Source organism: Mus pahari, chromosome 7 (assembly GCF_900095145.1).
Source record: "Mus pahari chromosome 7, PAHARI_EIJ_v1.1, whole genome shotgun sequence".
Lineage (NCBI taxonomy): Eukaryota > Metazoa > Chordata > Mammalia > Rodentia > Muridae > Mus > Mus pahari.
In genome coordinates, this window is record NC_034596.1 from 36710133 (window position 1) to 36738050 (window position 27918).

Sequence of the window (27918 nt, forward strand, 5' to 3'; positions counted from 1 at the left end):
AGAGAGAGAGAGAGAGAGAGAGAGAGAGAGAGAGAGAGAGAGAGAGAGAGTTTTAAATAGGAACAATTATATTCTCGGTGCATAGAGCCTTAAAACCAGTAAGCTTTCAAGGGATCTCTGGCAAGATACCAGATTTCAGGATATAATCCTATATTTTATTGGCACTTAAAGGTTCCAAGTAAGAAATTGTTGGAATTTGATTCTGCTTAGCACTCTAACCTTTTCTGTGAAGACAAACTACTGGGGAAGGAAGATTTACTTCTGAACAGTGATGCTTTTATGCACAATCACTCCAGCTATAATCAAGTCTTTCAATCACTTACTAGAATATGCAGTACTTATTTGTAAGCAGGATAGATTGAATATCAAAACAGCTCTGACATACAGAGAAACACTGAGTAAAAATCACTATGTTTCATCATTATATTTTGTCTTTATTTGAGCTCTCATCATTGAGTTTATGTATTCAAGAGTACCATGCTTTTTAGATTTTGGGGAGATATATAGATAGATAGATAGATAGATAGATAGATAGATATAGATATAGATATAGATATAGATATAGATATAGATATAGATATAGATATAGAAATAGATATAGATATAGATATAGATATAGATATAGATATAGATATAGATATAGATATAGATATAGATATATCCCCACTAGGTTGAGAGATTTGTATCCCCACTAGGTTGAGATTTAAATGTTTTTGTTTTGTTTTGTTTGAGACATATAAGGGTTGCTGATGTCCCCACTGACTGTGCTCCTTCACTGGCCTCAGTGTTAGGGTGCAGATGCCCCTCCAAAAGCTATTCAGAATCTGCTGACATCAGCCTTCATTCATGAGCACTTGCTTTGTTCCGTGATGGCACTAATATGAGGAGACACATGAAGTAGCTCGGTTTATAGAAGGGGGCAGAGGAGGCAATGCGCTGTGCAAACATTCCCACACACTAATGGCTCATTCACACAGAAAACAAGCGCGAGCCTTCAGCCCCTCCACAAAGCTCAGGGAGAGTAAGTTGACCGGAGGGCCCAGAAGCAGCCCTGTTCCATTCATTCTCTCCTTTCCTTGCACACACTCTGCTTACATTCCCTGATGCTACACACTGTGGGCAGGAGCCTTGAGTAACTGTGGGAAATCTTTAAACTAGTTCTCTGTGGGTCTTGTGAATGAAGTGATTTCTCGGTTTGAGTGTCCCGTGGTGAAGATCATTTTTCGAGTGAGTCATGCCAAGTGATTTACAGGCTCTGAATTGTTCTGGGCACAATGGGGAGGTTGTTAACAATACACCATAGGTTTGTGATCCTGTTAGATCATTGTGAAAAGGTTCAAAATTTTAAAATGTAAACCCAGTTAGGAGTAGTCAGTTCTGGCCGGTTGTTTTCAGATAATCAGATGGCATTAAATGAGCTAATTTAAAGATAGGCATGTGATAACACTGTGTGTGTGTGTGTGTGTGTGTGTGTGTGTGTACATATACATTAACTCTTCACACACTTTTTAGATTCTAAAGAAAGTAGACTTATCAGTATCTTCTCTTTCTTAGATTTTTTAAAAAAATATTTTGGACAGAAATAGTCTCCAAACGTTAGTAGAATTTCTTAGCTTTGGTACAGAGAACCATCTGAGTTTCGGTTCATGTGACTTGACAGAGTCTTCATTGGTGTGTATTTTTGCAGTAAGAAACTTTTTTGTTCGTTTTGTAATACAAAAAAAAAAAAAACCTAAAATATTTAGTACTGTTAATAGCATGACTTTAAGATATAGGATTTTGTAACATTCATTATTTTTTCTATCAGTTCTTACTGTGGCTAAGTCTACAAAACAGCATGAAATTGAAACCCAACATGCTTCACTGGAAAACCATATTTTTAAATCACATGTGAAGACTTAAAAACACGTTATATGTTTGCCATCAGTCAGGTGAGTGTAGTAGTAGTAGCCTCAAAACTGTTGGGAGTTTTACGTAGGAGAGTGCCTGTGAAACCTTTAGAAGAGAGTATGTCAATAGCAAACATGCAATGTCTATTGTAACTCTTCCTTTCTCTCTGTCAATTGTTGATGATATATAGTCACATAGTATGGTCATTACTACGTCTGCCTCTGTGTTACAATCAGACCTCACGTTAGTAACTCACTACTTAAAATCACTCCAGCATCGGCTCCTTTTAAATATTACATCTTCTCCGTTCTCAAGGCAGAGAAAAATATTAAAACATGTAAATCAGAAACCAGTGGACACGATGTAACCAGAAGAAAGAATCTTTGAAGTGTTCTAATATATTTCCTTAACCTAGAACTTTTATAAGTTTATTACAGGAAGTGGTTTCTAGCTCACTTAATCTATGTGCTTGGCCTAACATGCATTAAGACCATTGGCCATTAGTTTAATCTCCAGTAAAAAAATAAATAGTTAAAAAGAATGGGTCACTCTGGCTCCTTGCTCAATATCTTTAACTATTGCTAGATAAAGTAAACATTACGGGGAAGCACATAATGGACACATGGTCAGAAGACAGAGCACCATTGATGGTTAAAGGCCATATATGGACTTGAGAAGTGGTGATGTAATTAGGAATTCATTGTCATGATAAAATGCACCTGCTGGTTACCCCCACATCTCCCACAGTGGGGCAGCATGCTGCTGGATGCCATACACAAGAAGGATTTTCCTGTTCTGGTCCACATCTCCCTCCTCTCCCTTCAGGACAGATTATTCTGAAATGCTACAACCCACACTCAGCCTGCATTTGCACTGCACCCTCTTCTGTTCTCTCGCATATGGCCGTCTGAAACAATTACATAATGAGACATATTATCAGGGCCTGCCTGTCAAGATGAAGAGACTATGAATAAATATTACCCACTTATTAGCTCCACTCCTCCTGTGCTCACTGATCTATCTGTGCCTCCGAGATTCAGATTTCCCTCGTATATTCCTGGTATCCTGTGTAATAAAACAGCAGTGCATTACCAATACTCAGGAAAGGATTTGAAAAATAAAAGGCCAGGCTGGAGCTGAGGCTAGAGACAAAACATCCCTACACCATGGTAAACACTGGGATCTGTCCCCTGTATCACAGAAACAAACAAACAAACAAACAAACAAACAGAATTTTAAGTCCCCTTTGCTATTCTTATAAAATGTGCTGACTTTTCTAAAGCTAATGCTGAGCAGTTTTCTCTTTCTTATTTCATAAATATTATGCATAACAAAGTTACAGAAAAGTAGGATCTATCTCAGGAGACAAACACAAATCCTAAGTCAGATATTTTTCATTTGTTTATTCAGTATGTGCGAGCATGTGTGTGTGTGTGAGTGTGTGTGTGTTCACATGTCACAACATATATGAAGGTCAGAGGATAATTTGCATTGCTCCCTACCATGTGGATTCATGGTTTCCGATGTAGGTGATGAGACTTGGCCAGGGAATTGAAAACTCTCTGAGCCATTTCACCAGCAATTGGGATTACTTGATGCTCAACAAATGACATCCAGAAAGAGTGACTTGCCTAGATCTCTAGGTCTGGCCATAATTTTGCCTTCATGTCTGTGAGTTGATTTTTTTTTTTTTTACACTTGAAAAAGTGAACAAGAGTTTAATGACTGAGCATAAAGAAACATGCTAGCTCTCCTATTGCTTTCGATATAAATCGGAATTGTTTTACGATAAATCTGTATTTAGCAAATGGATCGTGGCAAAACTTATGGCACATGGATGTGGTGTGACACCATGGTTTGAGACAGCTGGGGGGGCCACATGGATGTGAATCCTGACATGTGTGTCCAGTTGTTATGCCTTCCGGGCCACTGACAACATTGATCTCTCTAACAGTGAGCTAAAACAGAAACCTTTTTGATATGAAAGAGTTAATATTTCTCTTAAGCAGAGGTAGACAAACATTCTTGCAAAGACCCACACAGTGAACATTTTTGGGATCCATGATGTTCCTGACACAGAATTCATCCATCCTGTCTTTGGAGTGCCAGATCACCACAGGACTTAAGTAATTATGAAAATTAGCTTACCAACAATGACATTTTACAGAGTTCTCATGACACAGTTAAATATTCTGCACTTGTTGTGTGTGTGTGTGTGTGTGTGTGTGTGTGTCTGTGTGTGTCACTCTTACAAAGAGACAATTCAGTGGATTTTGCTCATGAGCTACAGTTTGCTACGACTCTTCTAAAATATGCAAGCAATTGCCAAGGACATCCAGACTTACAGTTTGGCTAAATTGGAGGTGAAGAAATCTTTAATGTTTTAAGAGGTACTATAAACAGAAAGAAATTCAACAATATAGGGATGGAAATTATTTGTCCAAATCAGTCGAGATCTTAATCGCAATGACCACAGGCAGACGAGTGGGTCACATAGCATCAAAATTCCACCATATTATGGGAGTCAATTTTACAGCTGAAATGCAAAGTTGTTTGGGTTTTGATTTTTGCTATTCCTTTTCTTTCCTCCTAATACCTAAATAAAAGGAATACGGTATGTATTTATCCTTGATTGTGATCCTCAATATTCTCCAATTCCCAGAGAACTCTTTTCATACAAGAACATGAAAATATAAAAGCCCAAGTCCTCTGAATTTATTAGATATATCTTCTCTACTGATTATTAACAGTAGAAATGATTTGCAGGGTATTTTTTTCCATGGAGAAGAAGACAAATTAAAGATGAAAATCAGCAGGAGGGTGGTAGACAGTAGCAATATGGTGTGGGTGTAGACAAATCCCTGTGATTCATAGAAAAGTTAGGGCTCACAGATCAACTCTGTTGTGAGAAACTGCCTCATTTGTAGAATAGTTCCCAGTCTTAGCTCATTAGAAAAAATGCATAAAATCTCACCTATTTTGGAGCTGAGCAGTACCAAGCACAGCCCCAAATCCACGCTCCTTCTGTGTGATGCACTTTCAATTACCTTACACACATCTGGGCCCTCAACACCTGCCATGATGCCACTTTCTGGTTGACATATACCTAAGACATGTGAACACTAACACCCAAACTATGAAGCCAAGCACATTTGAGTGCCGGCTACAGCTGAAAGAATATGTTTCTATTCCCTGTCCATCTGTTCTTGGCAATAGACATTGAAAGCTAAAAGGAGAGAATCAGCTTCTGAGAAACAAGTCTAAATAGGGTGAAAGCAGAAAGATGGATGCTCTGTGGTTTCAAACCTAAGCCATAGCTTGGTGATGCAGGTTTTGTAGCTGAAAGGTTGTTTTTATTTGGGACTGCTTCCTTCTGCAACTACAGTGTAAAATTTTTTAAACGACATTCTTTTCGCATTCAGTTTATAATACGTTGGTTTGGCCATATATTCTTGTTTTAAGTGCTGCTGTTATTACTTTCTAATGATCATGAGCCTAGTGAAGTTTTTTTTTTTTTTTTTTTTTGGGGGGGGGGTTGGAGTGCTCTTCACTGTGGTTGAATCCCATTGAACATGAGTCATTAAGAACCCAGAACTCCAAGCTATCAAACACTTCTTAGTAATGAGTGAAGGCTCTCTGTACAAGATGGATCCCACACAAACACATTTGCTTCTCCCCAAGTTTAACATTGACTTTCCAGAGCTGCCAAGCATTTATCTTGTGTAATCACTGTGGCTTCCCACTGTGTGCTACCTCCTCCAGACTTCCTTTTGCTATTAAAACAGTATCAAATTATTTATTTACAGCTATTAAAAAACACCAAGAACTTAACAAAGAATACCACACTGAGCATGTTGGCATGTGCCTTTAATTTCAGCAGAACAAGAGTATATCTGTGTTTGAGCCCATCCTGTTCTGAATATCAAGTTCAAGGCTACCATGTGTACACATAGAAAGAAAGAAAGAAAGAAAGAAAGAAAGAAAGAAAGAAAGAAAGAAAGAAAGAAAGAAAGAAAGAAAGAAAGAAGGAAAGAAAGAAGAAAACAAAAATAAAATTAAAAAGGCAAATGTGTGGTCACCACAGTATATGCATCCACTCAGAATCTCAGCACTCTGTTCTATAAATGAGCTCTCAAAGTGTGGGGGGCAGGTTGCCCTGAGATTTATCTGGTTGGAGGAGACATGCTGCTTTCTGAATGACTACAAACTTTTAAAAGAGTCTGCGACTTACTAAGTACAATGCTTGCAAGAAATGCATCTCTATTGTTATGCATCTCCTGAGCACAATACCAGTGTACAGTGTTTACTCTTCAAAGTGAATGGCTTCAACTTTGCTGTTATCATTTTCCTTGGTATGTGAAGATTTAAAAAGTGGTCCTGTAAATTTCAGTTTCTTCATGTTGATTTAGAAGAGGTATCGATGATGTTTGCCTTGTGGTATATGCTTAATAGATACTAAAGAGGTGGCACGTAGAAGTTCCAGTCCTTTTCCTGAGTCTCTGTTAATAATAATAAAAAAAGATGATGTTTGCAATATGCTAGTTATCTTATCTGATCTTAAATATCATTTTTGCAGAGTATAAATATTCCTTAACCTGAGGAATATTTCCAAAAACTTCTATCATTTCTTCAACTTCAACACTTACCTGGTATATAAGCCACTTGATGAAATAAGACTCCATCTTGATAACCTATGAAATAAGCTTCAACTCCATGATCTCCAAGGTCTCTTGCTTAAGGAATTTAACAAAATCATGTCTAACAGCAAATCTGTATGCTGTATTTATAGTGATGAAATGCTTATTTTGCTGCCAAATGTGTGATGTGGGCTGTATAGCTCTTCCGTGTATACATGTGGAATAACATCAAGTTTGTTGATGTTAGAAACTACTGGTATGTTTCTTTTGGTATTATTTGGCTCTGAGTTTGTTCTTCCTACTTGTTTTAGAATAAGCTGACAGCAAATAGTGTTCCATAGAGCCCCAGAGATTAGTTATACTAACACTTATAGAAGTACAGCATTTTCTCGTTGCTTTTGATTTTCAAGACAGACACTTTGTGAAGTGGCTTATGTACTTCCATAAGATACAGTGTCACTTCTGTGGACATGTGCATGCACTGTAATTGACCAGGTTTCTGTTTTCTTTCAGATCTGAGTGACCAGCTGCTAGAGGTCGTTGGCTTGGAAGGAGCAATGGAAATGGGACAAATATACACGGGCCTGAAAAGTGCGGGCCGGCGGCTGGCTCAGTGCTCCTCTGTGGTTATCAGGTAGTTCTTTAACTCTAATTGACAGTGTGCTTTGACATGATGTGATGCAAAATTAACAAAAGGATGTAAGATAACTGATAGTGATATCTTACTTTTGTTTCAACTGATCAATGATTACAATTTATTATGAATTTCAAAATGATAGAAATTAGTCCATTTTACAGTCTTAGTACGTACTTCGTATCAGGTGCTGTAGAATGTAATCTTTTATTTATTACCAGAGTGTTTTGGTTATATTTTTGAAACTGTGACAAAAATAAATAAGAAAACATATTACAGGAGGACAGGTTTCTTTGGCTCAGGGTAGATGAATGTCAGGACATTATGTAGAAAGGTTATGATAGAGAGGTGGCTGGATCATGGCAGCTAGGAAGGAAAGAGAGGGGAAAGGTTAGGGACAGCATACTCACAAGGACCTACTCCCAGTGCACAACTTTCTCCAACAAGGCCCACCTCCTGAAGTTTCTAGAATTTCCCAAACTATCTGCCAGGGTCCTACAATTTAACACATGATTCTGCTGGTGATATTTCCAATTCAGTCATAAGCTATGGATGCACCAACTAACATGTGAGTTTAGTCTACCCCTGTGTTCATTCAATCTCAAGTTACTGAAGCACAACAGAACTTACTACACAAATTATCCAAAGGAGGGAAACAATGCAAACTACTGCTGTTCTCTTAAGTTAAATTTTTCTCGTGCGCTACAGAGGAGCATTGTTCTTGAAGACCTAAACCACAAATAGGTTCATGCTAAACTTCCCAACGTTTGCATTTTTTACAATATTTCATCTATAGAAAAACGTAGACTGTGTTTTGAACAAAATAGAACAGCAAACTGTGATGCAGATACATTAAATATTATTTTGTGAATGTGTTGGTTCTAGAATGTCTTAGATAACCAACATGTTTTTATAAGGTTTGCAGTGCATGGGGTGGTAGTATTGCCAATGGTGGTGGTGGAAATGTGCGGGTCAACAAGGAGACTCTTTGGTTTTAGGAATTCTAGTAGTGTCTTTGAACACAAACCTTGGTATTTTCATTTAGCATTCAGAGTTATTCTTTATGTCACCACATTTACCAGGAAGCTTTTAACATTCTTGTGACCAAGGAACCTTTCAGTGTTTATTAATAGTTAATGAAATCCCCTTTTCAGAAGAGGTCAGCAGTGATCATATTTGCCTTCCTTGGACTTATCATGTTATGTTTTACGGATAATCTGTTATATTAAATATTTTAGCATTATAGTTAAAGTGATTATTTTTCCTCAGGACAAGCAAGTCACTGCCAATGCAGATTGATGGAGAGCCCTGGATGCAGACCCCATGCACAGTGAGTACCAGATGGAGAAGAATCATTACCACTGTTACTTTTGCTTTCCAGAGGTCACGTATTTCTAAGGCTATGTTATTCCAGTATCTTTTTATTTTTTAATTTTTTTGTCCTGTCTTCTCGAGGAACTACTTAGCAATTCCCTTTTTTCTCTTTACTTATATAGAGAAGCTATTGCATTCAGTTTGGAAGCACTGTCCACTCCTGTCAGTGACTTGCCTTTTGAATATATGCTTGAGCCTTACTTGAGATACCAAAGACCAACTGTAAACTCTGAGACAAAGCAAAGTCCTGAGAAAATGTCTCTTAAATCTCTTAGGATTAATCTTCAAACATGTAATAGGAAAACTGGTTATAGGATTTTGACACATATGAAAGGAAAACTGCTGATGTACTATTAAGGAATAGCTTTGTTGTTTCTGAACATTTCTTATAGTCACTAGAGCCATTTCTTATTATGCTCTCGATAATAAAATAAAGTAATTCTTTTTTCTTGATAACTTCCACTCTCATGCAGGTAAGATAGAGTCTCAAAGTTTTGATGTGCACTTATTTGAAGGACAGTGGTTGGATATTTTTTTCTTCAAGTTTATTAACTCTTAATATTTCATCTTTTAAAAAAAATCTGTTGACCTCATTAACATATCTGTTCAGCGGGTTGTTTAATTTGTTATTGTTTAGTTATCTTCACATGTTTGTGTAGTCCAGATGGGAATACCTGTAAGTTGGACAGCCTAACATTTTTTTCTCATTCTGTAAGATGTATTTTTATTTCTTTGGTTAATTCTCTTGATGTTCAGAAACATTTTTATTTTGTGAATTCCCGTATGTTAATTGTTGACATTATTTCCTGAATAATGAAAGTCCTAGCCACAGAGTTCCTTCCAAAACTTATATCTTTAAGTGTTTGCCCTACTCTCTCCTTCATCAGTTTTAGAGTTTTGTGTCTTATGTTAATGTCTTTGATTCATTTAGAATTGATGTTTTTATAAGATGAGAGGCAGGAATCTAGTTTTATTCTTCTATGTGTAGATATCCAGTTTCCTATCAGCATCTGATGCAGAGGCTTAGAATGTTGATTTTCAAATGTTTTCTGCTAGCTCTCACTGTAAATTACAAATATCCTTTATTTTTCTTCTTTCACTGACTAGATTTTATGCATTTGTGCTTCATCTGGTATTCTTTAGACTCTCTGAATGGCACTACTGTGTTCACACTTATAGTCTCATGGGCATTAAGTGTTGTCATTGTTAGAGTTACCAACTGTCTTAGTTAAGGTTACTACTGTAATGAAGCACCAAGAATAAAAGCCACTTGGGAAGAAAACAGTTTACTTGGCTTACACATCCCAAGTCACAGCCCATTGAGGAATCCAAGATAGATACTTAAACTGGGCAGGAACCTGGAGGTAGGAGCTGATGCAGAAGCCATGGAGGGGTGCTGCTTCGTTTTTCTCACCGTAGCTTGCTCAGCCTGCTTTCTTATAGATCCAGGACTGGCAGCTCATAATGGACTTGGCCCACTTGCATCAATAACTAAGAACATGCCCTATCAAATTGACTACAACCTGATTTTGTGGAGACATTTTCTCAGTTGAGCCTCTCTCTTCTATGATGACCCTAGATAGTGTCAGGTTGCTACAAAACTAGCAAGCACACTAATGGTTGTGGCAGTTGTGCTCTTGGTGATGGCATTGATATTTGGAATGTTAGTGGTAACAGAAGTGATGATAATGGTGATGATACACAAGAAAACAATAATAGTAGTTATGGTGGTTATGGTAGAAATTGTGGTAAATTTGTAGTCATGGTGGTGATCATTTTTTTATTATGTAGGATGGCAATGGTCATGGGAACACTAGTATTCTTACCTTTAATGGAAAACCATTGTTGTTGAGTCATGGTCACAAGAGAATAAGTAAAAATAAAGCAAAAAGAGTGGAACCAAACTTCTTTGCAGTCTTTCAGATGACACAGTGGTCTTGAATAAAGACCCCTGATACATCTAAGACATGTCCATATATCAAAATTATCAAAAACTTGATCAGTAGATCTAATTCTCTCTGTCTCTCTCTGTGTCTCTATCTCTGTCTCTGTCTCTCTCTCTCATACACAAACACACACACACACACACACACACACATAAACACACACATACAAATTACATTTAATTCCATATTTATGAATCAACTCACTGGGTAGGGAAAACTAAAACATTTTAGTCTACAGTGCTAATTTATAGCAGAGTAGTAACTAAAGCCATGCAGCTGGACCCCAGGGGGCTGCAACTTCTTTATTCTTCCCACATTCATCCCAAGGTGACAAAGTCCTGGGTACCTCAAAAGCTCTCCTGGGTAAGGTCTAGTGCAAGGCACTTAGCTTCAGTTTCTAGCTCTGCAAGAACTATGTCTATGGATATTTAATTAAATTTTTAGAATAGGTTTAACTGACTACCATAAGCATTTCTGACACTGATTTGAGCTTTTCTTCCAATTAGTAGCAGGATACTCACTTCACTTATTAATTATTATGATCTATAATTGTCAAATTATTAAGTTTATACAATTTAAATTTCAATTTCTCTTTTGTAAATGTACTTATTCATTTAAAACATTTATTGTAGCTTACAGTGGGCCAAGAACTATAGTACTCTGAGGTTTATTACTATTAATTTAAATTTTGGAATATTCTACTTTTCCTAGAACCACATGGGACTTTGAACTTTAAATTTTTATTTTAACTGAAGAGAATATTTAATATTCTTAGCCGTTGTATAGCTTAACTAGAGAGAGGGATTTTTCCTTCAATAAAATAGCTCAACGTTTTTCTTACAGAACATAAGAAATTATAGAATGTTAAAATTCTTTGCTAAATTTAAATATCCATAAGCTGATATTCAATATATGAAGGAGTTTCTCTAGTTATAATTTTAGAGAAACCAGAAGGTCTGTTTTCTTTTGAATTGCATAGATGGTGGAGAAGGGCAAAAAATGCATATGTCTTGAGTCTTAAATCAATTAATATAATTTTTATAAAATCAAGAAAATATAGATTATTGAGATAGATTGTAGTGATAGTTGTTTAACAATGAAAATATTCCTGGCAGCAGTGAAACTAAAATGGCATTAAAATAGGTTAAATGTTTTATCAGAATGAAAAATGTTAAGTAATGTCAAGAAAAAAAAATCAAAGTAATGTTTATTTATAAATTGTACCAGAGCTGCATTACAAATATCAAGAAGAGCAAAAAAGAGAGAGATTTAAATTCATACTTTATAATTCCTTTCATGACTTTTTAAATTCTCCCACTTAGAAACAGTCAAATATCCCTGTGATCTTAATATGTTAGTGTTAACAACAGTAACCAAGAGTGGATTTTAGACTAGTACCAATGTCTTCAACATTTTAGTGAACATATTTAAAGCAGGAGACAAGAATATATGTTGACATGGATGGTTTGGACAAGCTGCTGATAATCTGGACTCTCCAGCCTCCTTTTACTTTCTAACTTTTCCTCCTGAGCACACAGAACATACTGGCTTTATTAGCCATGCATTCATGCAAAGCAAAGGGCAGCCCAGAAAGTGGAGGAAGACAGAATAGAACAATGAGATCAGGCAGTGACCATCACAGATTTCTTTTCCTATCTGTGCACCTGACATGCCCCACTTTTTGCAGTTGATAGAGTTTTATTTATTTTATTGGTTACTTCATTTATTTACATTTCAAATGTTATCCACCTTCCCAGTTAAAACCCCTATCCCCTCCCCTATAGTCCCTGCTTCTATGAGGGTGTTCCCCCACCTACCTACCCCTTCCTTCTCACCTCCCTAAGATTCCCCTACACTTGGTCACTGAGCTTCTACAGGACCAAGGAATTCCCCCTCCAATTGATGCCAGATAGGGCCATCCTCTGCTGAAACCATGAGTCCCTCTATGTGTACTCTTTGGTTGGTGGTTTAGTCCCTGGGAGCTCTGCGAGGTCTGGTTACTTGATATTATTTTTCTTCCTGTGGGGTGGCTTACCCCTTCAGCTCCTTCAGTCCTGTCCCTAACTCCTCATTGGGGTCCCAGCAGTTAGTCTGATGGTTGGTTGCGTGCATTTGCATCTGTATTTGCCAGGCTTTGGCATAGCTTCTCAGGTGACAGCTATACCAGGCTCCTGTCAGCAAGTGCTTCTTGGCATCAATAATAGTATCTGGGTTTGGTGTCTGCAGATGGGATGGATACCTAGGTGGGGCAGTCTCTGGATGGCCTTTCCTTCAATCGCTGATCCACTCTTTGTCCCTGGAGCTCCTTTTGACAGGAGCAATTCTGAATTAATATTTTTGAGATGGGTGAGTGGCTCCATCCCTCAAACGGGGGCCGTGCCTATCCACTGGATATGGTCTCTGCATGCTCTCTCTCTGCTTTGTTGGGTACCTGATTTATTGCACACTCCCACTCATAAATAGTAATGGGTCTTGCTCATCTGCATTATTTTGAGCAGGTCAGACCATGGCTCATCCAGTTCTTCCAGAGTTGGAAATCTGAGTTCTTGTACATCACATTCAATATCCCCTAAACCAACAAATATGTCCACTTAATTACATAATTCTGTATCTTCAGTCTTTTCCTTTCTCATCAACACTACCACCACCATCTTAAACTTACCCCATTAAATGTCATTCTATGTCTGACTTCTAGAGAAAGGCTACACCTGCTCCAGGTCCCATCCCAATTGTTGTCCCCTTTTTATTTACCTTGATGATTCTCCTTAATATGTTCACTGTGAAACATAATTTCACCATAACCCTATCTTCTTAGAATATTTCATGTGTTTCTAGATGAACACACATTATGTTTTCTTTTCAATAGTTTTTTTTCTTCTACTTCCTCTTTTCCATGTACTGCCTAAGGTTCTGGATAAATTTTTCTTCCTTTCCTTACAATGGGCACAACTTGTTCTTTGGGACAGTCCTTGCTATTTCTCCTCCACAGAGCCTGTTGCAGACATTATCCATCCATTCCACCCCCCCATACACACACACACACACACACACACACACACACACACACACACACATACACACACATTATTCCTCCCCACTTCCTCAAACATCAGCTCCATATCTGCTGCCTGTGATAGCACCAACCACATCACATTGAAAGTAGTCATCCCCCCAAACCCCTATGTAGACATAAATTCCCTGTAGTCATGGGCCATCACTTTGGTCTGCCCTGTACTCTCAGGATACAAAACTCTTCTTCCTGCATAACTTGGTTGCCAGTACCAAGTAAACTTTGAATTTATAAATTTCTTAAATACTTCTTGGGGTAGTGAAGCATTTTAAAACATGCTTTCTACTAAATCTTCTTTCACTGAACATAATGTAGTTTGGCTAGCAATTCATTCACATATTTTCATATCTAAATACATGTTAAAGTTATTTTGAGTTATCTTTATTCATTATATTCTCAAAGCAAAGAGCTTGAATGTATCATGAAACGAATACTTTCCCAATCTCTAAAGATTAAACCCTCTGTTTCCTGGTGTGGTGCAGCTTAAACTTCTCTGGCTACTTCTGTGTAATTAGTTGTATATTTATTGGACATATCCTGAAGGCTGTATTGTGTAAAGGATGTAAAATTCTGATAGCTAATAGTAGTGTATTAGTCATTACCTTTGACACCTTCATAAAGTATGATGCCCATAGAGTTTTAATATGACATAATCTTGCTGCTTTCTCTATGATTAAGGACAAGAAAGGGTTGCTGAAACTTTCTTACATATTGCAGAGAACAGAAAGTCATAATTGAGTGGTGAAATGGCAACAGTTAAATTTTGAATGTTCATTAGAATCATAGCTGACATCAAATCATCTTAGAAGCATTTAGAAATGGATGCTGTCCCGAGCCCTTCTATATTCTGCCTTTGAAACCTGCTTGCTCCATTTTGATTTCCAATGTGACTAAACTGTGTCATTTAGAGCAGAGGGACACCTTTTGTCAAATAGCATTTTTATCATTATTTGATAATGGTCATTGAGTTATATTTCTCAATCTAGCCAAAGCCATCAATCACACTGCTGCTTCTAGTAACACTGAGCACCATTCTTGTACAGCTATGACTCCTATGATCCCCAAATTCAATGTCTTTTTATTCGCCTTTGAGTACAATTCAGTATCATTGTCACAGTGTTAAATTATCTTCCCGTCACCCCCTCGCACAGATCTTCCCTTGATTCCCCCTTGCCTTTTCCTTTAAGAAGGGGAAGCCCCCCACTCTATCACCTTCCCACACCTTCCCGCTGGAGGACTAGGTATAGCATCTCTGACTGAGGCCAGACAAGGAGGCCCAGTTAGGGGAACAGAATCCACACACAGGCAACAGATTCAGGGAAGCCCTTACTCCAGTTGTTAGAGGACCCACATGAAGAAGAAGCTACACTTCTGCTATATATGGTGGTAGGTCTATTACATGTCCACTCTTTGGTTGGTGGTTCAGTCTCTAGGAGTCCCTAACAGTCTAGGTAAGTTGTCTGTTAGTCTTCCTGTGGGGTCCTTGTCTTCTTTGTGTCCCTCAATCTTTCCTTCAATTCTTCAACAAGACTCCTTGAGCTCCATCTAATATTTGGCTGTGGGTCTCTGTATCTGTATCTGTTGACTGTTGGGTGGAGCCTCTCAGAGGAGAGGCTATGTTCCTGTTTGCAAGCAACAACTGACTATCATTAATAGTGTCAGGGATTGGTTCCTGCCCATGAGATTGGTCTAAATTTCGGGCAGTCATTGGTTAGCCAATTCCTTTGTCTCTGTCCTATCCTTGCACAACTTGGAGGTGGGTCACATTTTCGGTCAAGGTTTCTGTGGGTAGGCTACTGTCCTTATACCTCAACTGGGTGTCCTGGCTGGATAAAGGAAGTAGCTACCCATATATCCATATACCCAGAGCAGTGGAACCCACATACCCCAATGCTAGGAGTGTCAGCTAGAGTCACATCCATAGTCAGTCTGGGTCCTCCCCCTATCCCAGGTCTCTGGCACTTCCTAAAGAAGCCCATCCCAAGAAATAAAGAAATAAATAATAAAATAGTCCTCCCAGGGCTGAGACCAGCCACTGTGGGCTGTAGGAGCACTTAGAGATTTCTTGGTATTTCAGCTTCCTTTTGTGCTGTACCTGAAATCCCATTTTCTATTTTGGGGTTCTCTAGTCTCCAAGAAAACTGTCAGTCAAGCCGCAGTCCCTTCCTGCTGTGTTCCAGTATGAGAGATTGGCATACCCTTCCCTAATCTTGTCTGTAGTTTGTTTTTTGTTTCCTTTTATTGGAAATAGATTCTTTTCTCATGCAATATGTCATGATTATAGTTTCCCTTCCCTCTATTCCTCCCAGATATTCTGCCGTGACAGCTTCTATAACTGTCTCTGTCTGCTTCAAAGTGAATTTTCCTTAATGAGAGGTGAAAAGTAAATTTCTCTGTGAGTATAAGAAGTATTTAGAATGCAGTTAGGAAAGTAACAGTAGTGGTTTCTCTTCTAGGATCCTGGATCTTAGTACAGGTGGCTATCTGTAGCTGGTTAGGTGTTCAGTGGTAGACATCATTCTCAACCTGTTGAGTAGACATTAAGTCCAATTAAACAGGTGTTGGTTACTGCCAGGATATGAGGACCACAATTGCACCTGCATGGTTATCACAGTGTGCTAACCACTGTTTCATGGGCATCACAGCTGCATAGGATTAATGCTCGTTTTAAAGATTGCCTGGCTTCTTCCATAGCAACTTCTGGTATTATAAAAGCTAGACCTCAGTGAGGAGACTTTCAGTTCAGATCCAGCTCAAATCCATCTGATTTCTGTGTCCAATGTGTTTGTTGTCTTTATCCATAGGTATTTTCCTTCACCCTCTGGGAAGCAACCGATAATTACAGCGATAGCCTCTAATATTTTGGGTGTCTCTTGAACTAGGTTGGCCAATAACTCAATAGAAGTTTTCTCAGGCCTGGTACTGGGAGTTTCTTTGAAACTCTGACTCTTGTGTGAGCACTGCCTACCAAGTAATCCATTTCTTCATGGAATAGATTTCTAAGATCACCATCCTCTTGGTTTCTGTCATATTTGGCTCTTAGGATTCTTGAGTTCCTTCCCTACCTAAAAACCTAAGGCTTTAGTCCTGGATTACTTGTAGGTATTTTTTTTCCATACAGTATATCTTAATCATAGTTTTACTTCCCTAATCTCCTAATTTACCCTACCTTCCTACACATCCAACTACCTAACTTCTTTCTTTCTATCTTTAGAAATCAGACCGGCAAGAAAGGAAATAGCCATGCTGAACACTTAAAATGGAGCCTACTCGGAGGGTGTGGGAGATTCGGGGAGACAGGACTCTCTTCATTCTTCTGAGGCCATAATTTCTTTATCAGAGGTTTCTCCTCTTTTGAGCTTTTGGTAGCTGTCTCTGGCATGCAATTGAAAGAGGGTCAGGATGGGAGGCATTGGTGTTTGGGGGAGCAAGAGGCACTTCACTACTCTCTGATGTGAAGGTTTCTCATTTCCTACCCAATGAATGAGTAAAAGATTTCTCTTGGGCCTTTTTACATATGCCTTATGTGCATCCTGTCTTCTATAAATAAAATTGTTGTCTTTAAATGAGAGCCAGGAGGAACAAGAGAGGTGGGTGGCTCTGAATTATTCCCCTGATCTGACCGTCTTGCTTTTGAGCTTCTTCTGATAGCTCAAAAGGTTTCTGCCCAGGCTCTGTGGTACTTTCAGGGACAGTGTAGTGCCTCTGAGGGAGGGACCCTGTCCCTCTGCATCAAGTTTTATTGCCTCAGGCTGTTTTGAGATCTGTTTAAATTCCCTCCATCATCTCAGCATATTATCATACACAAGTGTCCATCTGCTGACTTGGAAACTTCACAATATATTTTCCACTTCCGTATCTCTTACAGAACCACTAAACAAGTCTTATAAATACTCTAAAACTGTTAAAAAAAAATCTTACCCATTTTGAAATTTTTCATTCATTTTTTTTCCACACCTTAGCCCTGAATCTAGACAATTTAAGACAGAGTCTATCTCACTGTTTGAATGAAAATAACTCATGGTAACAGCATTAACTCTCTCACTTACCTATTAGATAACAATAATAGATCAGGTATTTCTGTGTGTCAGTAATGATTTAGGTAAGAACTTAGGATTTTTCTTTGAAGATTTCTCTATAGATAGAGACATTTCCATGACTGTTGGACATAGGAGAATAAAGAAGACTTTATGACTGTGGCTTTCTGGCTTAGTGCCATTGAAGGTTACTAGGTAATTACAGGACTTTCCCAACCTGGTTTTCTGTGCTACTTATGTCTTATGCACCTTACACTTATTTGCCAAAGGATAAGAGGTTCAAAAGAGAAAATGCCATGCTCTGAAAGTTTTTCTGCATATAGCTGATGAAAAAGGAAGTGTGGTTATACAACAGGCAGGCAGTCCCGGAAGACGCCCTGCCGCAGAGACTTTGCCCTGAAGCAGAGTGTTGGCACAGCCATTTTTTATTGGATATTTTATTTATTTACATTTCAAATGTTATCCCCTTTCCTGGTTTCCCCTCCAGAAAGCCCCTATCCCATCCTCCCTCCCCCTGCTTTTATGAGATTGCTCACCCACTCCTGCCTCCCTGGCCTGGCATTCCCCTATACTGGGGCAGTGAGTCTTCCCAGGACCAAGGGCCTCTCCTCCCATTGATGTCCGACAAGGCCATCCTCTGCTACATATGCAGCTGGAGCCATGGGTCCCTCCATGTGTACTCTTTGGTTGGTGGTTTAGTCCCTGGGGGGTCTATGGGGTCTGGCTGGTTCATATTGATGTTCTTCCTATGGGTTTACAAACCCCTTCAGTTCCTTCAGTTCTTTGTCTAAGTCCTCCATCGGGGACCCACTGCTCAGTCCAGTGGTTGGCATCTGCCTCTGTGTTTGCCAGGCTCTGGAATAGCCTCCCAGGAGACAGCTATATCAGGCTCCTGTCAGCAAGTACTTCTTGGCACAAGCCATTTTAAGAAGGGGTTGTTTTAATGACCTTCTCAAAGGCCCATGCAAAGTTGAGAGGTGTAAAATTTCTCTCTATTTGAAAATATCATGTAAATAGACATTTCATAGAGCATATTAGAGAGCACAATAATACCTGTTGTACTTATGTGTGTATATTGCTTTTTACTTTTTTTTTTTTCTTTTTTACTTAAACATGGTGCTATGGCTTTATAGCCAGGCTTGCTTTCATCTGGCTATGTAGCCAAGAGTGACCTTGAATTTTCATTTGTTATTCTCTACCACTCAACAACTGAGAGTACATGAGTGTGCTACTGAGTCCAGTTATATGCATTGTGGGCTCGTCACACGCTGAGCTTCACGCATCCTAGCCAAGCACTTTACGGACTGAGTCAAATTCCCAACTCTTTGGGCTGTTTTGTTTTGTTTTGTTTAAGAAACAACAGATAGTCTTAAAGTCACCCCAACAGGAATCAGTTTTCATCAAAAAGCTCCTTCTGCCAAAATAACAATATCCAAGAAAGATTTAGGACAGAAGAACAGATCGGGACAAACTTGAATGCCAAAACCACAGATAGATATGTTTTCTTTAGTTTTTGTTATTTTGGGGTGTTTGTTTGTTTTTGAAATATAATGTTGGGTCTACTGGTTAAGTTCACTGACCCACAAGCCTGAGCACTAAGGACAGGTTTGAAATTCTAAGAAAGGCTTGACAGAATCTCGGCCATTTTGTTAACAACTTTTCATCATTTTTTATTTAAAAACCATTCTAGGTTTTACTATTTTAAATGTTATTTTGAGCAAGCTGGCATCTGCAACTGAAATAGTCAACTTTTCTTGCACTTTAGCAGAAATTGCATGCAGTCAGAAGTTAAAAATACTTTTCACTCCTTGAAAGCAACGTTTTATGGAACTTCTGCAAGGAGAGAGGGAAAAGCTACTTTGGAAGGAAAGTGTCTCTCCATCGCACTGGAGGAAAATGAAGGAGGGCCAGAGCCTAAGTTCTCATCTGTCAGATCTCAAATGTCAGATGTCAAAGTCACTTCAGCTTCTTAAAATGACTTCCTTATAATTTTTAAATGAATTATATTTTAAATTTTATTTACATTGGTCTTCGGCTTCCATGTATGTTTGTGTGAGGTTATCATATCTCCTGAAACTGGAATTACACAGTTTTGAACATCAGTGTGGGTTCTGGGACCTGAACCTGAGTCTTTTGGAAGAACAATCAGTACTCTTAACTTCTGGGCCATTTCTCCAGCCCAAAACTTTCTTATCTGACACCAGTTACTACACATAACAAATAAATAGTGGATGGTTATTTGGATTATTACTGATTGTAATTAGTAGTACAAATTAAGAGGCAGTAAGGGTTTCATGGTATAAGTTACAAATTTTAATTAATACAGGTAAAATTTCTTCCTAGTTGGATGGGGTTTAAGGAATTTTGTACTTTGGTTTGGTTTTGTGATACAGAATTTTTTCCATATAGCCCTGGCTATCCTAGAATTTTTATGAAGAACTAGACTCTCCTTGAATTTACAGAAATCGGCCTCCCTAGACTTACTTACTGGGTGATTGGACTAAAGATGTGTACTGCCATGCCTGACTTTATTCTATTTCATATCGAGAGTAAATTGTCCATAATCTTAGATAGTATTGAAGACAAAGCCCGTATGATTTTGTGATCAGACAAAATCTGACATAGGTTTAAGATTTGGAAACAGCATACAGTAAACAAAATATTGTTATTTTTGCTGTTATTTTCCATTGGAATTTGCATATAGACTCATTGGAAAATGACAGTATGTCACAATAAGCCAGAAAATTCTTTATAATAACCTAAAAAGAAACTCACATCAGAATTTATCAAGAATAGAGTAGTGATATCAAAGTTATCACTAAATTTGCCTAGCTTGAATCTTATCATTGTCTTACACTAAATTGATTAACTTTAAATACTATTAAATAATGTTTGAAGTACCAGGCTGATTTTTTTTCTAGTAACAAATGTCTGGAGAATTTGTTATGAATATTATTTTCCCACTAAAAGTTATATAGCTACTGTAACTTACCACTCACTGACTTGACAGACACCAGTTTTAGAGACTCTTGTACGGTTCTAATGGCTGACTTCAGAAGGGGGTGGAAGGGATCCAGCAAGGAGCAAATATATTTTTAGCTGTGAATGAAAATGAATAATCCATATATTATAAGTAGAAAATGCAAATAGTGAATATCTTTGATGTGCCTAGAAATTGGACTGGGCCTACACACAATTCTCTCACTACCAACAGGCTAGAGGAAGAGAAAGAGATATCAGTTTGTCCAGTAGTATAGCCACTGATGCATGCAAATGGTAGGGGGCAAAAACCATCGTGTACATTTATGACACTGTTAAGGAAATAAATAAATGAATAAATGCATACATACATATATACATATGTATTAAAATCCCAAAAGAAATGACACTGAGCCTAATATTTAAATACAGTAGTGGTAACTCCCTATTAAAAGAAATACAATATTTTGCTATTTAAGGAGCATCAGTCTTTTTATACTTGGAAGAATATAAAATTAACAAGAAAAGCATTTGGACAAGCAGTGTGCTGCTTTTGTCGGAGAACTACCTATTCTAAGGTGTTAATAGAAATACTGCTGTAAAAGTGGTTAAATACAGTACAAACATCCCTTAAGTCTTAATTGGTAAAGAGTTCGCATAAATTTACATTTCTAAACTTAAATTTTTTTCAAAGACTGACAAGTTAGTGTTTAGCTGGGCATTATTTTATGTTTTCCCTTGTTACTTATGCATTAATTAGTTCTGTTTACCTGTGCATAATTTTTCCAAATTTTACAACAGTTGTTTTTTGTAATTGACAATGCAATTTACTGCCTATGAGCATTCTGGCCCCCAAACAAGAATAGAAAGGCATGAAACCTTAGTCTCTTCATTTGGGGCTGTTGGGTATAAAGGCATTGGTTATGACTAATTTCCAATTAATTTGTGGTGGTTACAGGGGAACAAAACAATTGCACCTCCTCATTAAGATTTAAAATATTCCAAAGTGTCATCTTTAGGTGTTTCTGGAATATATAATTTCCATTTTGGTTCATTGCTTGACAGCTCTATTAATTTAAAAGCACAGTAATACCTATTAGTATAAAGCATGAAAAAAATACCATTAATCATTTATTTTAATTTTGCAGCTCTGTCATTTTCTCAGTATGTTTTAAAATGATGATGACACCGTAATATGCACAATTCAAACTGGATGAACGGGAAATGGATAACATTACTTAGGAAAGATACTGAACTCTGGTATTAGAGTTTAATTAATGCCAAACAGATTAAACTTGATTGTGACTCAAGCAAAAATATTTTAAATAATTTTTATTGCCCTATTATATTTTAAAGTTATCACAGATTCTGTTTATAATTAGAATTACCTATCTCTAGCTCTTCGCCTTAATATTTTAAATTTAAACATTGTGAATATAATTAAAGTAGTTAATTATTACTGATTTTGAAAGAGTTGTTGGTTTCAGTGTTGGAAATTAGTTTCATTTAGCTAAAAATAATAATCTCTCCTATTCATACTTTTCAATAAGAGTTTGAAAAATCAACTGGACAAATATGTAATAGCAAGAAACATAATGAAAAGTGTACCCATTGTGCAATACCTTATAAATGTACAATGTTGATAAAAAAAACTGCATTTTCTAAAAGAAAGAGAACTGCATGTAATAAGCAAATTCTAGATATCCCCTTGATCTCCTTTTGCTGTCAAATTGCTCTGGCTAGGACTTCAAGTACTATATTGAATAGGTAGGGAGAAAGTGGGCATCTTTGTCTAGTCCCTGATTTTAGTGGGATTGCTTCCAGTTTCTCTCCATTTACATTGATGTTGGCTACTGGTTTGCTGTAGATTGCTTTTTTTACGTTTAGATATGGGCCTTGAATTCCTGATTTTACCATGACTTTTATCATGAAGGGGTGTTGGATTTTGTCAAATGCTTTCTCAGCATCTAACAAGATGATCATGTGATTTTTGTCTTTGAGTTTGTTTATATAGTGGATTACATACACAGGCTCCCCAATGGAAGAGCTAGAGAAAGTACCCAAGGAGCTGAAGGGGTCTGCAAACCTATAGGTGGAACAACAATATGAACTAATCAATACCCTCCAGAGCTCATGTCTCTAGCTGCATATGTAGCAGAAGATTGCCTAGTCGGCCGTCATTGGGAAGAGAGGCCCCTTGGTCTTGCAAACTTTATATGCCCCAGTACAGGGGAACGCCAGGGCCAAGAAGTGGGAGTGAGTGGGTAGGGGAACAGGGACAGGGGAGGGTATAGGGGACTTTTGGGGTAGCATTTGAAATGTAAATGAAGAAAATATCTAATAAAAAAATTTTTAAAAGAGAATTCTAGATATAGTAGCAAGTGAAAAGCGAGAGGACAGATATGAGAAGCATCAGCTCTTAATAGCATCAAAACATGGATGTAGGTCAAATTCTATTGTTTTCCTCTGAACTGGTTCAAATTAGAGACATTGCTTTATTTTTTTCCATTTTTAAAAAATTTATTATTATTTTCCTTATTTACATTTCAACTTCTATCCCGAAAGTTCTCTATACCCCACCCCTGCCCCTGCTCCCTTACCCACCAACTCCCACTACTTGGCCCTGGCCTTCCCATGTGCTGAGTCATATGAAGCTTACAAGACCAAGGGGCCTCTCTTCCCAATGATGGCTGATTAGGCCATCTTCTGCTACATATGCAGCTAGAGACACAAGCTCAGGGGGTACTGGATAGTTCATATTGTTGTTGCACCTACAGGGTTGCAGCCCCCTACAACTCCTTGGGTACTTTATCTAGCTCCTCCATTGGGGGCCCTGTGTTCCATCCAATAGCTGACTGTGAGTATCCACTTCTGTGTTTGCCCGGCACTGGCATAGCCTCACAAGTGGCCTCTATATCAGGGTCCCTTCAGCAGAATCTCACTGGCATGTGCATTAGTAGCTGGGTTTGGTGGCTGATGATGGGATGGATTCCAGGATGGGGTAGTCTCTGGATAGTCCATCCTTTCATGAGACATTGCTTTATTGAACAGGTGTCACTAGACTAATGTGTAGGACTGAATTCTTCCCATAATTAGAGATCATCATCAGATGTATCACCAGATCTGTGCCTAGCTGTTGCTTCATTTGCTTTGATTTCATGTATTAAGATTAGGAATTAAACTACTATATTGCATCCTTTTTTTAAAGAGTTAGTCAGCTGTATAGATACCAAAAAAGAATTAGTGTTTCATAGATATCATACTCAATTCAAATTAAAAAATAAAGTTAATGACTCTTAATAAAAGTAACCTGTAGAGAATTTAATAATTTACTGTTTCTATTTATTTGAAAATGCTGAGCACAGTATCACAGGTTTCATTTGAGGTGTAAGAAAGTTAAGTGTTCATGCATTAATCACGCTATCCTCACACATCTGTAGAGTGAACAAAATGAATATTATTAAACAAGAGTCTGCTATTTGCTTTTGTCAATGTGGGCCAAACAGACATATCTGGGAAGAGGGAGTCTTAAATAAGAAAATGCCCCTCCATAAGATTTGCCTGTTGGAGTACTGGTATATTTAATTCTTGGGGTACTGTATGATTAATGATTGATGTGGGAGGGACCAGAACAATGTGGGTTGTACCACCTTGGGCAGGTGGTCCTAGATGGCATGAGCAGGCAAACTGCACAGGCCAGGAGGAGCAAGCCAGTAACCACACTCTTCCACAGGCTCTGCTATAGTTCCTGTCTCCAGGTGCCTTCCTTGGGTCCCTGTCCTGACTTCCCTAGATAATACATTAAGGCTAGAAAATAAAATGAACCCTTTTCTCCTCAAATTGATTTTGGACATGTCATTTTTTTTCTCAGTAATGGAACCCTTAATTAATATAATGATGTTCAACTCATTAAATACAAATTAATAAGAAACTTCAGTTAATTTACTGAAACCAAGTAAAAACTATCAGTGGCTTACTAAAATGATCCTTTGTCAAGTGTTTATTAATGGATCTCATATTAATAATAAAGATAACACTGTAGTAATGATGCAATCATGAAGGTGCTTACATTTTTTAAATATTCAGAATGTTTTTAATTTTTTATTAGATATTTTCTTCATTTATATTTCAAATGCTATCCCCTTTCCTAGTTTTCTCTCCAAAAGTCCCCTATACCCTCCCGAACCTTGCTCCCCAACCCACCCACTCCCACTTCCTGGCCCTGGCATTCACCTATACTGGGGCATATAATCTTCGCAAGACCAAGGACCTCTCCTTCCATTGATGGCCTACTAGGCCATCCTCTGCTACTTATAGAGCTAGAGACTATAACTGGGGGGGGGGGAGAGGGAAGGGCACTGGTTAGTTCATATTGTTGTTCCTCCTAAAGGTTTGCAGACCCCTTCAGCTCCTTGGATACTTTCTCTAGCTCCTACATTAGGGACCCTGTTTTACATCCAATAGATGACTGTGAGCATCCACTTCTGTATTTGCCAGGCACTGGCATAGCCTCAGAAGAGACAGCTATATCAGGGTCCTGACAGCAAAATCTTGATGGCATATGCAATAGTGTCTGGGTTTGGTGGTTGTTTATGGGATGGATCCCTAGGTGGGGCAGTCTCTGGATGGCCCTTCCATCTGTCTCAGCTCCAAACTTTGTCTCTGTAACTCCTTCCATGGGTATTTTGTTCCCCATTCTAAGAATGAACGAAGTACCTTTGTTCTTCCTTCTTCTTGAGTTTCATGTGGTTTGCAAATTGTATCTTGGGTATTCTAAGTTTCTGGGCTAATATCTGCTTATCAGTGAGTGTATATCATGTGTGTTCTTTTGTGATTGGGTTAACTCACTCAGGATGATATTCTCCAGATCCATCCATTTGTCTAAGAATTACATAAATTCTTTGTTTTTAATAGCTGAGTAGTACTCCATTATGTAAATCTACCACATTTTCTGTATCCATTCCTGTGTTGAGAGACATCTGGGTTCTTTCCAGCTTCTGGCTATTATAAATTAGGCTGCTATCAACATAGTGGAGCATGTGTCCTTATTACAAGTTTTATAATGAAAAGGAAAAATTTCATGACATGAGATCTGCAGTGTAGGCATACTCATCCTAAATACTCACATGAACACAATTTTTTTTTTAATTTGGTAATGAAATAACATCTGTGAATGAAGATACCTGGAATAGTTCAATTGGCTAAAATATTTACTGTTTGGGCTATAATTCCAAGATAGCATAATAAAACAACTGGATCCATATACTCTTGAATATAGACCTGAGTGAAAGTATCAGAAAAATAAGAGAGGAAGAAAGGAAGGAAGAAAGAATGAGAGAGAGAGAGAGAGAGAGAGAGAGAGAGAGAGAAGACTATGAAAGCTTTCAAAAATTTCAAAGCAGAATGGACATTAAAAGATGACAAGTAAATAAACAGCCCTAAAGGGAAGAGCCCCATAGAGAAAAACAGCCCATGGAACTGTGTACAGCATACAGGATCTGAGCCGGGGCAAGGTAGAGAAGTTGAGCTGAAAGAAAAGAGCTGTAAGCAAAGCAAGGAGTTCAATGGAAGTGATTCCTATGACTCAGCAGGGACTTGAAGCCCACAGAAGTGATACTTGGCTTTTGATGAACAATCATGTTGAACTAAGCAAGTGTTAGAGCAAAGGGGATGCAAGCTGAAGTGATGGTGACTGGACTTGATGGTCAGGGATTACCGGGTAGAGGACTGCTAGAGGGCTTCTGAAATAGCAGTAATTCTCTAACCCAAATATGCCCCAACAACTCAATTAACATGAATGCAAGCTGTGTGCCTAGATTGGCCAGATCTACGAATACACAACTATCTTCCCCGTCTCTGAGACCCTTAGAACTTGCTGCTTCTCCAGGCCATGTGATTCTCCTCGGCTTTCCTTCCACTTCCTCCTCTGTCTTCCCCCCCTCTCTCCCTCTTCTCCTTCTCTCTCTCCTTTCAGCTCCACCTTCCCTTAATCTGCCCAATCACTGGCTCTAGCCTTCATTTTATAAATTAAGGTGGGAAGAAGGTTTATAGGAAATCACCTGAGTGCTGACTCATTTCACATTCACAACCCCTCACTGGTGAACGTAATTAGTATCAAATTACAAATAGCCCCAGAGCTATCCACAAGAAGTTCTAAACAAAGAAAATCTGTCTCATTTAATAGTAAACTCTTTGGAAGGTAAGAAAAATGCACCACTTAAGGATGAACTACATTCGTGAGATATCCTAAGCAACTGAATATGGAGGAAGGCCTATAAATTGAGGAATCTGAAAAACTTTCAAGTACTTTTCTGTTTACTTCAGACTAAGTTAATTAAAGCACTCTTCAATGCTTTAGAAACACTGTTCACAACATTAACTATCATGGCATCATTGAGTGGAAATTCTGTAATAGCTATGATGTCAAAATAGAACAGCCTCAATACTTAGGCTTAAACTAACACTTAACACACCCTAACACAAAGACCAGGCTTTTCTGATCATTGCCATGATAGACTAGGGCATGGCTCGGTTTAGAATCTGGACACCCATGGCTTAAAACATTGTCTTTAATAATTAACAAATTCCCCATAATGTTTTTTTTTCCTAGTATTTCTTTGGCTAAAAGGGGAACCTAGCAAAGCGCAGGGATGCCACCAGATGTCAGAGTAAAATGAAGTGACAGTGCTATGCAGTACCTCAGTGATTCCCAAGGAATTTGAACAGTTGTATCTCAGAAAAGTTGGCCAAATGTGTTCTTCACCAAAAAACACATAATTACGTTAAAATTATGAATACATTTTTATTGAAAGATAATAGCTACCCTTGGTAAATCATATATGAGCATACATATCATCATATGGTATTTGCTGGCTATCCTCCTGGGACAGATTATGACTCAGCTGCAAACTCATGATGTCTTTGAGCAGAATCTGAAAACTTCTTAGAACCAGAGGCAAGCTCAAATACTTGCTTTATATGTTTAAGTCCAATTCTTTAAGACTATACTAGATAAAAGGGGGCATAAAGGGAATTTGAAGTGAAGTACAATTCATTAAAAGTGAGTTGTGGGTATATTTTTATTATACCCAGGAGAGAGTAGTTTTTATGTTTTTCTTTTTATCATGTTGTAGGTAGTGTTTAATCATAAGAGCCAGTACTTGGTCATACAAGGATTAAACTTGTCAATTTAATTTCTTACTAGAGACACAAGAATATTAAAAATGAGTTAAAAGAGTGTTTGACCTTCTTGGAAACCAATTATGACCATAAATATTTTGGAATAAAGAATAAAATTTATATCTTAAAAGAAATTCTTTTTTTAAATTTTTATTATTATTATTTTCTTTAT

General features: G+C 37.9%; 1 protein-coding gene across 6 annotated transcripts in view; it reads left to right on the forward strand.

Annotated features, from left to right (window-relative positions):
• The window catches only part of Dgkb (diacylglycerol kinase beta), a 667872-nt gene that overhangs the window by 627327 nt on the left and 12627 nt on the right, over positions 1–27918 (forward strand). For all 6 annotated transcript variants that reach the window (XM_021201522.2, XM_029540832.1, XM_029540833.1 and 3 more), the window contains 2 exons: positions 7041–7161; positions 8431–8491. In XM_021201522.2, the coding sequence (XP_021057181.1) occupies positions 7041–7161; positions 8431–8491 (182 nt within the window). The remainder of the gene's footprint in view (positions 1–7040; positions 7162–8430; positions 8492–27918) is intronic.